The following is a 13446-nucleotide window of genomic DNA, read 5'->3' on the forward strand; positions in this document are numbered from 1 at the left end:
AACATAGAATTGCCATGGTTAGGAAAGAAGCACATTCAGTGACATGCTCATCACAATTATTACTTTTTTTCACTAATATTCTTGCCGGTAAACCTTCAGTTTACTGCCTGCTCTCTCAGCTTTGAATTATGCATTCCGTGGCACTGAATGAGTGCATGATTGCGTGACCATCTCCTTGTACATATTTGTTTAATTAAGAGACCTGTTGAGTAGAGAAACAAATGTCTTAGAAAAAAATAGATCCCATGAGGTTTAGCAACAGTCACTCACCCTTGGCTGGTTAGTAGGTGGGTCTTGGGAAGCTAATGTTAGCAGCTCTCCATCTTTTCTTTTAAATTCTCTCAAACAGGCCATTTGGGGCAGAATGGGCCCTGTTTCTTTTCGCTGTGTGTTGCAGTTAGAAGGGGAAGGGGAATTTTCTCCGGTAGTTCAGTGTGGGACGAATGGAGAAAAGTCATACCATTCCCTGGTCTCACCCCGTACAACAGCAGCAGCAATACACCAAAAAAAAAAAAAAAAAAACTCTCGTTGGCCGGTTCTAAAACGCAGATGATAAAGAAATTGTGCTTTTTCCACTCCCATCGAACTAATTTAGTTGGCATTTCCAAGAAATCCCTTCATCTTCGGTCAAGTCCCTAAAGCAGAGCCTAAGACAGGAATCAAGTGTCTAGGCTTTTATGAGAGACCTGGAAGGAGTGAGGGAGGATAGGGAAGAGGTGGGGGTCCGGTAAGAGGTATGGTCTCAGGTGGTCTGTATTGATGGGGGAAGGGAGTAAGATGAATGGGGAGGGCCATCTCTGTTGAGTAAATTGAAGGGTTGAGTGAGTGGTCCCTTGAGGGGAAGAGGACAGGAACGTTGTAGCACTGGGTCAGCCAGTCACTGGCCACCCCAGGGTGAGGGGGTCAGTGAGGACGTGGAGGAACTGTCCAGGCATCTCCAGGCGAGATGACTACAGACATCGCCCCAGAGAAGGATGTGGCTCTGAGCTGTTAGCAGGCAGCACGGCAGCTGCAGGTGGTTGCCTTGCTGGTGAAGGGGTTTGGGTGGGACACACTCTCCCTCTCGCCACCCCGTTGCTTAGTGTGCATCATGGCAGCCAAAATGAAGAACGTTTGGAATGGTGATTGGAAGATGTTAGACAGGGTCCTCTGTTGGACCACTCGGTTTTTGACAGATAATCTGAGGATCAAAAATGGGACCCTAGGGGAGGCATCAGAGAGGTTCAGGTTTGGGCATTCATTGGACATTTCCTTCTCTCAGCCTAGGAAATCTGTTAAAATTCTTGCCTGATGAATCATATGTTGCACACTGCAGTGGGCAGAAAAAAACAGGCCCTGAGATGTTTTTCTGGAAAGTTGTTTCTGGGAGAATTCTTCTAATGCCCATTCTGAGCATTACGCTTACACTAGACAACGTCCTCACTCACACTACTGCACATGTCTGTTCTCTCTCTCTCTGTCTCTCTCTCTCTCTCTCTCTCTCTCTCTCTCTCTCTCACACACACACACACACACACACACACACACAAATATTTACACGTAGTTTCCTTCCTAATACAAGAAGTATAAACTTGAGGAATCCTTTTAGAAAAAAACTATTCCAAAAATCTGCCCTATCTCTTAAATACCTTCCGGATCTCAGACGGCCACTCATCAGACAAGAAAGTTGGGCACGACTAAAGCACACTCAACTTGGCTCTTCTCATGTTTCACATATTGCAAAGTCCGTGGTAAATGTGTCTTGCCCTTGGAATCTAAAAAATATGACCCTCCTTTGAGATGCAAATCTGAACATTTATTAGAAACAGAGCCTGCCTCCCTGACACCTACAGCTCTTCTTTCTTAACAGGTTAAAAAAAAATGTTTTTAAGCAGGTTGGAGTGTTTTGAGCTTATGAAAAAAAGTTAACTTCACAGGGTCTTTTCTTTTTCGCTCTTAATGGAACATACCAGCCCCCCCACAGGCATGAACTGACCTATTATGCCCTTGTCTCCAAGGGGTGGTTGTGTGAGCTGTTACGCTGGAAAGAAGATCCCTCTCCAGAAAACAGGACTCTGTGGGAGAACCTCTCCATGATCCGAAGGTTCCTCAGTCTTCCTCAGCCAGAACGTGATGCCATTTATGAACAGGAGAGCAACGCGGTGCATCACCATGGCGACAGGCCGCCCCACATTATCCATGTTCCAGCAGAGCAGATTCAGGTTCGTTTACCTTGGCCAATTCAATATAGCACTAAGTAAATAGAGCTTTACACTTAGCAGGGAAATTAGCGTTTCTCTTCTTCCCGCCAGTCTAAACATAGGCTTTAGCAAGAGATAACAATACGCTGCCATCTTGCTCAGGGGAGTAAAGGGAAATTAACACACTTTTTCCAACATGTGTATTGTGTTCCTCTTCCCTCATCTCCCCACCCACAAAGTGGCAGGAACCCCCTTTTTAACACTTGTTTGGCAAGTGTGTTTGTGTTCGAATTGGGTGGTTTTGTGTGTGAGAGCTCAAATTTTGTTTTTGTGTTTTGAAAATCAGAATCTAAAAAAAAAAAAAAAAACAAACCCACTATTTCTCTAATGACTACCAACACTGCCCTTTAGGAAAGGGATTCCTGTCGTTTCTGTAGAGGAGGTCTGCGCAATCACAATGTTATACCTCCTTGGGTGCTGTCCAGGACGAGGAGGGGAGGGAAACCCAGTTGGAATCTTGCTTCTGACTCCTTGGCCCTTCCTTCACCTTGTAGCTGTCTCCCCACACCCTCACAGAACACAGGTTAGGGGTGAGTCACGTCTGTTTGTCTTTCCTTTAGAGCCCCTCTCCCACCACCCTTGGGAAAGGAGAGTCTAGAGGCGTTTTCTTACCAGGCCTGCTGACCCCTGCACCATGGCTCGGTGCTGCTCCTCAGGTGAGCGGGCACAAGTTAACCTCTGCCAGCAAGAGGGGGTGGCGTGAAGACCTGCTCTCCCTTGGTCTGGATTTTCAGACTTGCAAAGGACATACTAACCATGGCGGTAGCCAAAGACCACTGTGCCCCAGATTCAGCCGTGTGCTGAGCTGGTCATGGGACTGGTCTCCATTCATCCACTGAGGGAACGCCCCTGTGAGTTTAGATTGGGAGGCCCTACGATCATGTAGTTTGTTGGTGCCTTATGGCCTTAATTTGTATGATGTATTTCTGTTAAATCTAAGGGGATATTTTTAGCTTTCCCATATAAGAGAAAATGCCATTGCTTTGCAGAGTCCTAAAATTCTGTCTTTGTTGAATCACCTGCATTATTTCTTGGTATTGCTGTGGAAAATGTGTGTGTGTGTGTGTGTGTGTGTGTGTGTGTGTGTGTGTACACACACACACACACACACACACAAACAAAAACAATAATAGGGCTATCCATCCACTAGGAAAAAAAAAATCCTTGAGTGTGTATTAAAGATAAATTGGAAAAGAGAATCCCTTAGGATATCAAGCACTAAAATAATCATGAAAGCCTGAAAAACTTACTGTTTAGCAAAAACAAAAAAAAAAAAAAGAAAGGTGTATGTTAAGTAATAAAAATAGTACTTGTTTGAAAATGTAAATTGTTTTTAATAAAATTGTTTCTTAGGGGGATAAAAGGAAATGCTTAGGCACGGTATAAACGTTCTAATATTTCGCGGCTTACTCAGGTTGATTTGCTTTGATGATAAGAATTATGGATATAGAGTATACAGTATGTGCATGTGTCACACATTTGTTATGTATAATTGTGTATGGAAATTACAGCACATATACAGACACTAATTACGAAAAAGTGTCTGTATACACTAAATTTAAATCCTAATCACATCTCAGTTTACTATAGACAAAACAATTTGCTAGCCGTTGTATGGTGGATCAAACCTTTACTTTTCCGTAGGAAAAAAAAAAAACTTGCAGTTGTCAGCCTAGTGCAATTTGGTAAGTAATTGTGCGTGTATTAAATCGGAACTGACTGGTAGGAAACTCACAAAAGTGAGAATCCCAAAAATCCTCGGAGTCTTAGGGGATAGTGCTGAAAAAGAGCAGACGTTTATCTATTTTATTTGGAATTTAAATAAGACTTTCCGTTCTTGCTCCATGTTTTAGCCATGGATGAAATGAGGCAAAACACACATTTCTTTCCCCAGGGCTCTGTAGCTCTCCTTTCTAAAATGCCTTTGAAATCCTTACTCCTCAATCTTCGTTTTAAATCTTTGTTCATTATTTACATCATAATCTGCTTTGCTGTCTTCGTCTTTGATGCGTATCCTTCTGCTGAAGTTCATGGCTCATATTTTCAGCGCGCTGACTTTTCACTTCCGTGAGCCAGACAGAAAATGAAGGGCAGGGAGGCTCCACTGACCTCCGATAATGCAGCCCAGCGGCTGCCTCCAAAATCCTAGTAATGCCTCCCCTCCCGGTTTTTATCATTTTGGCTTCTTCCCCTGATGGAGTGGGCCATCTAGCCGGCCTCCCTTTTTGTCCTGAATCTTGTCCCCCTCGGAGAAGCTACTGGTGGGATTCCGAGCCACCTGCTTCCTCCCAGATGGCTTCGCGCGCCCGCCTGGGGAGAAGGCAGAGCTCTGACTGTCCGCTTGTTCCTTTGCAGCAGCAGCCCCAGGCGCAGGCGCAACAGCAGCCGGCGCCGCCACCCCCGCAGGCGCAGGCGCAGCAGCCGGCCGGGCCCCGGCTCCCCCCGCGGCAGCCCACGGTGGCCTCGCCCGCAGAGGCCGAGGACGAGAACCGGCAGAAGACCCGGCCGCGGACGAAAATTTCCGTGGAAGCCCTGGGCATCCTCCAGAGTTTCATCCAAGACGTGGGCCTGTACCCGGACGAAGAGGCCATCCAGACTCTGTCCGCGCAACTTGACCTTCCCAAGTACACCATCATCAAGTTCTTTCAGAACCAGCGGTATTATCTCAAGCACCACGGCAAACTGAAGGACAACTCCGGCTTAGAGGTGGATGTGGCCGAATACAAGGAAGAGGAGTTGCTTAAGGATTTGGAAGAGAGTGCCCAAGACAAAAATGCTAACACCCTTTTCTCGGTGAAGCTAGAAGAAGAGCTGTCGGTGGAAGGAAACACAGACATTAACACTGACTTGAAAGACTGAGATCAAAGTATTATTTTCATTCAACAGTGCCACTGGTATTTACTAACGACATGAGAAGTCCACCTTGTATTCTCTCAGAAAACCTTTGTTGTTCATGGTTTGGCCAATGAATCTTCAGAAACTTGCACAAACAGGAAAGTTGAGAAAGGATAATACAGACTGCACTAAATGTTTTACTCTGTTTTACAAACTGCTTGGCAGCCCCAGGTGAAGCATCGAGGATTGTTTGGTATTTAAAATTAAAATTTGTGTTCACGGGACGCATCGAGGTGCATACCCGTAAGCATGATACCAGTGATATCTTTTTTTTTTTTTTTTTAATTATTATTCTGGAGCCTCAAACAAGCATTATAACTTCTGTGATTATTATTTCCTTCCTTTAATTATTTCTGTAACACTCCACACTGATCTTTGGAAACTCGCCCCTTATTTTAAAAAAAGAAAAAAAAAAGAGTTTGTTACTCTATTGTATGTTACAAAAGAACTATAGACTGTGGAATGCAGTTTAAAGATGACATATGCCAACAAATGCCTTGTATTATATGGCACTGCCGTAATTCAAATTTGTTTTTATTTTGGAAATAAAAGTTCACTGTAATTTTTTTCATTCTCATTGTTACATGATTTTTTAAAAAATGAAAAGAAAATGTGAAACACAATTTAGTCCTCATTATTTATTTGTAGATCCTGCAGCATCATGTTGTAATTAATTTTTTGGAAGTTTCCGTTAAATGTAATATTGCTTCTCTTGTTACCATACTGATTCTTTTCTATTTATAAATGTATTTTGATGGGCAGTAAAACAAAGTGTCTTAAAAGTTTTAAATAGAGAAAATGTGCTTTACACAGTTGCCTATAAAAAGTGCTCTATGTTATCCAAGCAATTCATACTATAAGCTTCACTCTTATTGTTGTATGCAATTTTTACTATCATGCAAATAAGCTTAGGTAAATAAAACTAATAGATCACCTTAGAAAATTATGCAATTAATGTGAAAATAATGGATGTTTGCAATGTGTCTTCCTTTGGTTTACAATCAATTTTAAAGCTACATCTGTATAAAATTTCTGTATAAAGGTGTATTTCTTTTTTATGAGTTTATGGCTATGAAAACACCAGCTATTTTGTTACAGCTGGCTGTTTTTATAAGTGTATCACAATTTTCTTTATGCAGAAATGTTCTGATTAGGAGTGGTTATTGACTGTAACTACACAATTAAAATTGTTTGTATGGTATGACATGGTAGGGTTTGTCTGCTTATGTGAAGTAACTTGAAGGAGTCAAAGATGGCCCTCTCAGTTAGGTGCATGTTAATACTTTCTTGAGGATATTTTACCGATTTTATAAAGAGCAACTGAAAAGTCACTTGAAACACTGTAAATTTCAGTCACAAACGTGGTCATTTTTTTAAGTTTAACAACAAAGACCATAGCCTGTTTTTGCTTAACATTTTGCCTAACAAACAGAGCAGGATGGTCAAAAGACCTGCCAACGAAAACATAAATCTAGTCTCTAGGAGTTATGCACTTAGAATGAATTCATCTGCATTTATTTCACAATATTTGATTATGGCAACGCTTTTTTTAAGCTAGTGTATAAATATTTTAAAGGCCTTTACCAGTAACATAAAGTAAGTAGGGGAAAAATGGACCTTCTGTATAAAAACCTCATAGTAAGCAATGTATTTTTTTAAGTTCTAAGTGGAATATGAGTTAACTCGGAGCTCATTTGGTTGTGTATGTCATAACTATAGGAACTAAATGAAGAAAATAAGAATAACACACCTGGATCTTAAACACAGTCTTCTGAACTCTCGCAACATAAAGCTCTGTAAACTCCACGATCTAGAATGAGATGTGCTAATCACGGTCGTGGAAGGGATTGAGGCCAGCGTTGCAGTTTTTGGTTGTTAGTATTTTGTTTGTATTCACTTTATCTTTTGCTGCTTTTTAAGGTTTCCTAGATGTTAATAGGGGTATCTGTCTGGGTTCCTTGATGGTTGGTTCTGAAATTGTCCAATCTCTTCATGCCTAACGTTTTTCCAGGCCCTGATGAGCTCAGTGGTACGCAACTGGGCTGCTTTAATGTTGAACTTTTACTTAAGGAACTAAAATGGCATCATTGAAGACTCCCAATTCAGCCGTAAAAGTACTATTTACTTTTGAAGCACAGCTGAACTACGAAGGCAGCTGGTTTGCTGTAACTTAAAATTGCATTGAAAAAGTTTTCAGTTCTTTTTATTAAATGAGAAGACAACTTTTAAACATTTCTTGCGTAGAGTTCAGAAAATCACTTGAGCAAACGACATTTGAATTAATAAAATATAAGCTAGATTTCATGTATTTAAAAAAGGAATACATAGAAACGAGCGTGCCATAAAGTTTTTTACAAATTCCTTTCTCCTGCTTTTTCTCCTCTGAGTTTAGGGGAGAAAGGTAGAGCAAAGAGTAGACTTTTATTTTTTTAACCAGCCCAACAGAATATAAGGTGCCAGAAATTTAATTTCTTTAGAACAAAAAATTGGGTTGCAAATACGATTTCGCCATTCACAGTAACCTCATTTCTTTTGAAATCACATTTTGAAAGAATTGATGAGTGTGTGTAAGCAATCAATACAATACTAATGAAAGTCTCAGACCCTTTAACTTAAGCAGCATAATCGTACTAATATGATATTTTAAGCCAAAAATTAAAATAAAAGCACATATTAAAAGAGAGTGATGGTCATGATGGAGTGAGCAAAATTGTTTCCAGGGAAGATGGCACAATTTGACAATGATTCGTTTGGGTGATCTTCCACATTGCTCCCCTGATGTGTTTTATTGTTAATACCAGTCCTCTTACTACAGGTGGCTATGGTAAAAACTCCTTGAACAAGCTTCATTGTGTCCAAGTATTTCAGAAACTTTTAAAAGCTGGGCATGACATAGCGCTTTGTGCTGTTAAGACCTTAGCAGAGTCAGGTAGTTTGCAGGTAATATTCAACCTTGTGCATCTGAATCTGTCATGGATTCCTTCCCTCAGCACTTTGCCACTAATTTGTATTACACTCTGTGGCCATATAATACTTGCACATTATGCAAAAAATAATGTTGACAGTATCTCCTTGGCACGTAATATGCAGAGTTGACACATAACCTTTGAAAACCAAGGTAACTAATATCTGTGCCCTAGTTGTATGGCACTTGGTTAAAAAGTCTGTACATATTATGTATAAAATGTGTATTGATTAACATTTAGTCCTAAGGAATTCTGAGCTTAAAAGAAGTGTTCTTTTTTTTTTTTCCAAGTAGTGATATCTATATCTAACTGTGCTTATCTAAAATATATAGCTTGAGTAGAAAACATTTTCAAAATGATTCAACATTGAGTAAAACTGACAATCCCATACATTCCACTATTAAATTCTGCCCTTTTCCCTATTGTTACCATCAGCTAATATTAAGGTCCTTGATTGTCACAATATTATCAATAAATGAGGTATTCTGAACTGCCTGGTGATATTTTCAAAAGGAGCAAAATGTGTATACCCTATTATATAGCCCCCCAGATAGGACTGTCTTGCCAAAGCAAGCCAAAAATCTGCATGATAGTGTGGAAACCAACGAAGGTCCAGAAACATTTATCACATTTAAAATATCAGAAGATACTGATACTGGAGCTTATCTTGCAAGTAAATATTTTGGACTTTTAAAGGGGGCATATTACGGATTCAGTGTTTCTTCCAAGGCAATCCTTTCAATGTAAATACTAAATACTTGCATGTCTTGCAACAGAGGTTAAATTACAATCTATTAACCTGCACATTTTTGATAAAATATAAAGTACCCTTAATAAAGAGATGTGGTGAAAGGTGTATGTCCAGAATACTATTACCTGTTTAACAATACCAAATGTTAAATAAAAGTAGTTTGGAATTAATGTTTAAAAGATGAGCAACATTTTTAATTAAGCCTTTCTTACATTACCCTACTTATATGAATCATGTATCTCCAAATTTAATTTTATCAAGATAATTCCACTAAAATTCCAGTATGGCTTCTTGCCTTACACCGAGGTTGTGTAGTAAGTCACCTTCTGTCAACTATTTTCAACTGCTAATAGCCTTATTGTGATCAAAAGCACGTGACCTGGGCCCCCGGTCTCTGGCAATGGTTGATGAGGGAATACAGTAAAAGAGTACCTTATACTTGTTGCCTTGCAAAGTAAACCTAAACTCTGAAGTGACCTATTTTGCACTAAATTAAATCTTGAACATTATTTCTGTACTATTAGTTGAATTTCTTGCACTGGTATTATTTGCTCTCTATGGTAGTTAAGTCTTCATTACAGTGACAGGATCTAATTCGTGTCTTTACGCCCCCAAAAGAAACGACGTCCCGTGTGCTCTGATTTTCCACTCACAAAAGAACAAACAGTGCCTGTTATAAATGAGGATGTTGAGAAGGTCCGAATATTTAATGTCTGCTAACTCATCGAGTCTGTGGCAGTGTGATGCAAAATGAGCATTTGTCCAGAGCACAAACCTGTCCGATAGCATCTTACTGCCCAGACAGGTGTCACCTACTCTGCCTTTGTTTCCAATTTTACTTTCCAAATGTTACCAGGTCTCTTTCAAAGCCTTTCTGTGTTCCCAGGGCCCCTCACTGACCATGCTTAAGATGAAAATAGCAACATTTGTAAAATGCTTCATTATATAAGGTTACTGCCGCAAACATACCTCCATCCCACTCTGAGACACTTCCGGCAGGCTCTGAAAAGTCCCACTTCAAAAACCAGGGAGAGGAAACTCAACTAGGGTAACTCATTTGTCCACCTAAGTGGCCACGTTGGTTTCAAACCCAAGCCTTGCCTCTATGCATTTCTATCTCTATTTTCTCCTTTATAAAAGCTTCTCCAAATGCAGAAACTGTAGAAACATTAGTTGCAATTCAAAAATTTCAGAAATATAATGTAGCATGTATTTTGTTAATATGAAAAAGTCTATCACTAAGTATTTGAAATCAAATGTGTGAGACGTTAACCTCCAAACTCTGCTGTCCTGGTGTAAGAGCCATATACAGAAAATATTTTTTTCTAAAAAAACCTACATCGTATAGGAATGTGAAATATACACGAAAAAATAGAATAATGTAATGAACCCCTGACGATTCATCCCCAGGTCAACCACTGTAACATTTTCCCAATAAGGACATTGTGAAACTCATTAAAATTAGGGATGAAATTTTGATAAAAGTATTCAAACTGTTCAATGGCTTTTTCCCATTATGATGTTCTGGCATCATCTCACTTTTTACAAAGTAATGAATTTTCTGATTTCTGGAGAAAAAAATGAAGTTTTCCTCGGAACTCTCTGGGAATTCTCAAAAAGCCAATTTTAGAAAGAGAGCCTGTGAGAATTCCACAAATATTTGTAACATAAGAAAAAAAAGGACAAACCAGCCTCTCTTTATTTATAAACAATACGTGCTTTCATATCATTGTTGAAACTAAAGTACATAATTTTCAGTTATGCATAATAAAATATGTAATTAAGCAACATTCCATAGTGGATTAAAGAATTAAAAGCTTCAGGTGCAGAAAAGAATTTGTTGGCATCTTCTTTTTCAAGGTGGTATTTTGAGGTGTTACTTTTCATTTTCCTTTGACATCTTATCCACAAATAAATAGACAGACACAGGTGAGAAGCAGAGAAATGAAGAAGTGGCTACCACAGTAGACCTGAAAAATAGTGAGGTAACCTATTTGCAAGGTGCCCATGAAGGCTACACTAAAAAGGACAGAAATCTAAGCCTGGGGAGAAAAAAAAATCTCTAAATTGGGGGCTACCGTTTCAAGAACCAGAAATAACATAATAAAAAGTTAATTGCAGTCGATCATTCCTGCATCTCAAACTACATTAAATTAATTCACAATTAATTCCAATTGGTAGAGTCCAGCAGACTTATGCTATAAACGTAAGTTCATAGAGGCATCTGGCATCTATCCTATTTTTTAAAAAGAGAAATGCATCGGGGCGCCTGGGTGGCGCAGTCGGTTAAGCGTCCGACTTCAGCCAGGTCACGATCTCGCGGTCTGTGAGTTCGAGCCCCGCGTCAGGCTCTGGGCTGATGGCTCAGAGCCTGGAGCCTGTTTCCCATTCTGTGTCTCCCTCTCTCTCTGCCCCTCCCCCGTTCATGCTCTGTCTCTCTCTATCCCAAAAAATAAATAAACGTTGAAAAAAAAATTAAAAAAAAAATAAAAAAAAAAAAAAAGAGAAATGCATCAAATAAAAGCAAACCCCTCAAATGTCAGACTGCGTTAGGATGATTCTGAAAATAAGCTATTCTATTGAACACTTAAGAAAAAAATAGTAATACAGAGAGGAAACACCACATCGAACATCAGTAGAACTTTCTATCTAGCTACAGTTTTTCATACAATGTTTAAACTATAGTTATAATCAACTGTATGATAGCAAGTAAATTCACTATCCTGTGTTTGTATGACTCCAATCCTGACATGGAAATCTATGTTTGGTTTGTGAATGAATGAGATCAGATAATTTGGAAGAAATATTGGACACATAATAAGGAATGAGACCCATATCCCATGGACAATCCTTTTAGTGGGGCTTTTTAAATGGACACATATAGGGGCCCGTGGGTGGCTCAGTCGGTTAAGCGTCCGACTTTGGCTCAGGTCACGATCTCATGGTCCGGGAATTTGAGCCCCGCGTCGGGTTCTGTGCTGACAGCTCAGAGCCTGGAGCCTGCTTCGGATTCTGTGTCTCCCTCTCTCTCTCTGCCCCTCCCCCGTTCATGCTCTGTCTCTCTCTGTCTCAAAAATAAATAAACATTTAAAAAAAAAAGAAGGAAAAAAAATAAAAGGACACATGTAAAGAGACTTTTGTTAGCCTATAGCATCTCATGGTCCTGCTGAAATATGACATTTTCGTATTTGTGTGTCTTTCTGTACCCCATCTTATTACAAAAAGAATTAGCAAGCCTTCTATATGTACTGCAATATCATGGGACAAAAAAGAAAAAATAAAACAAAACATATAAAAATTTGGATAGAAAATAACACAAATTGACAAGAATATTTGACACACAGAAATGCATATCATGAGATCCTACACAATTTATTAGAGTAGGCAACAGCTTTCTTGAGGTACACTTGACATACAATAAACTGCATACACTTAAAGTACACAGACTGATAAGTTTTCACACACACATATGCACACACATACAGATATGTGTGTATATTTATACACCCACACGACTGGGAACACAACGAACATGTCCATTATCCCAGCAGTTTCCTTGTGCCTTTTTGTAATAATTCCTCCCTCCCACCTTCCCATCCTCATTAATCACCATGCCCATGAAAGCACGGATCCGCTTTCTGTCATTATAAATTAGTTTGCATATTCTAGGATTTTATATACATAGAATTTAGAAGGCACTCACTTTTGTCCACCTTCTTTCGCTAAGCATAATTATTTTAAGATTGATCCACGTTCAGTTTGTTTATTTTTGAGTATATATTGAGTATATTATTGAGATATAGTGCAATTTGTTTCATCGATTAAGATCCCAACACTTGATATGGTCAGACTTTTTAATTTTAAACATTCCAATAGGTGTGCAGTGATACCTCACAATTTTAATTTGCATTTCTGTAATAAATTGCATTTCCCACTGAATATCTTTTCATGTGATTTGCTATCCATGTATCTTCTTTATGAAGGGTTTGTTCTTTTACCAATTTTTTTTTACTGGTTGTTTGTTTTCTTATTAATGACTTTTGAGAGTCCTTTATATATTTTGGTTACAAGTCCTTTGTCAGATATGTGATTTGCAAATAGTATTTCAGTCTATGGCTTATGTTCTCATTCTCTTAATAGTGTCCCTTGAAACCAGAAAGATTTTAGGTGAAGTCCAATTTAACAATTTTGTTTTTGCCTTTAAAAGTCTTGCTTTTAGTGTTATATTTGCGGAATCCAAGGTCACAAAAGTTTTTTCTTTTCTTTTCGAAGATTCATAGTTTTAAGTACGATCTATTTTGAGTTAATTTTTATATACGGTATAAGGTATCAAGGCGTGGATCAAAAGTTGTTCTTTCTTTCTTTTTTCCATAAGCATTTCCAATTATTCCAGTACCATTTGTTTAAAAGCTTATTCTTTTTCTACCTAATTACACTTGCACTTTTGTCCAAAGTCTATTGACCATACATGTGTGTGTCACTTCTGGACTTTTTTAAAATTTATTTTCTCACTTTTATCAACCTTTCCACCAAGACCATGCTGTTCTGATTAGCTCTACGTGTCTTAAATTCAAGTGATCTAGGTAATCTAGAG

General features: G+C 39.0%; 1 protein-coding gene across 9 annotated transcripts in view; it reads left to right on the forward strand.

The window, feature by feature from the left end:
* SATB1 (SATB homeobox 1) overlaps positions 1 to 6344 on the forward strand; it is a 102157-nt gene extending 95813 nt beyond the window's left edge. For 6 of the 9 annotated variants that reach the window (XM_040480100.1, XM_040480101.1, XM_040480102.1 and 3 more), the window contains 3 exons: positions 1998 to 2201; positions 2801 to 2896; positions 4596 to 6344. In XM_040480100.1, the coding sequence (XP_040336034.1) occupies positions 1998 to 2201; positions 2801 to 2896; positions 4596 to 5099 (804 nt within the window). In that variant the 3' untranslated portion in view covers positions 5100 to 6344. The remainder of the gene's footprint in view (positions 1 to 1997; positions 2202 to 2800; positions 2897 to 4595) is intronic. The other 3 variants (XM_040480103.1, XM_040480104.1, XM_040480105.1) reach the window with 3 other exon arrangements.
* Positions 6345 to 13446: the final 7102 nt, after the last annotated feature.

This window comes from Herpailurus yagouaroundi, unplaced genomic scaffold, assembly GCF_014898765.1.
Source record: "Herpailurus yagouaroundi ecotype Mexico unplaced genomic scaffold, PumYag 159, whole genome shotgun sequence".
Taxonomy (NCBI): Eukaryota; Metazoa; Chordata; class Mammalia; order Carnivora; family Felidae; genus Herpailurus; species Herpailurus yagouaroundi.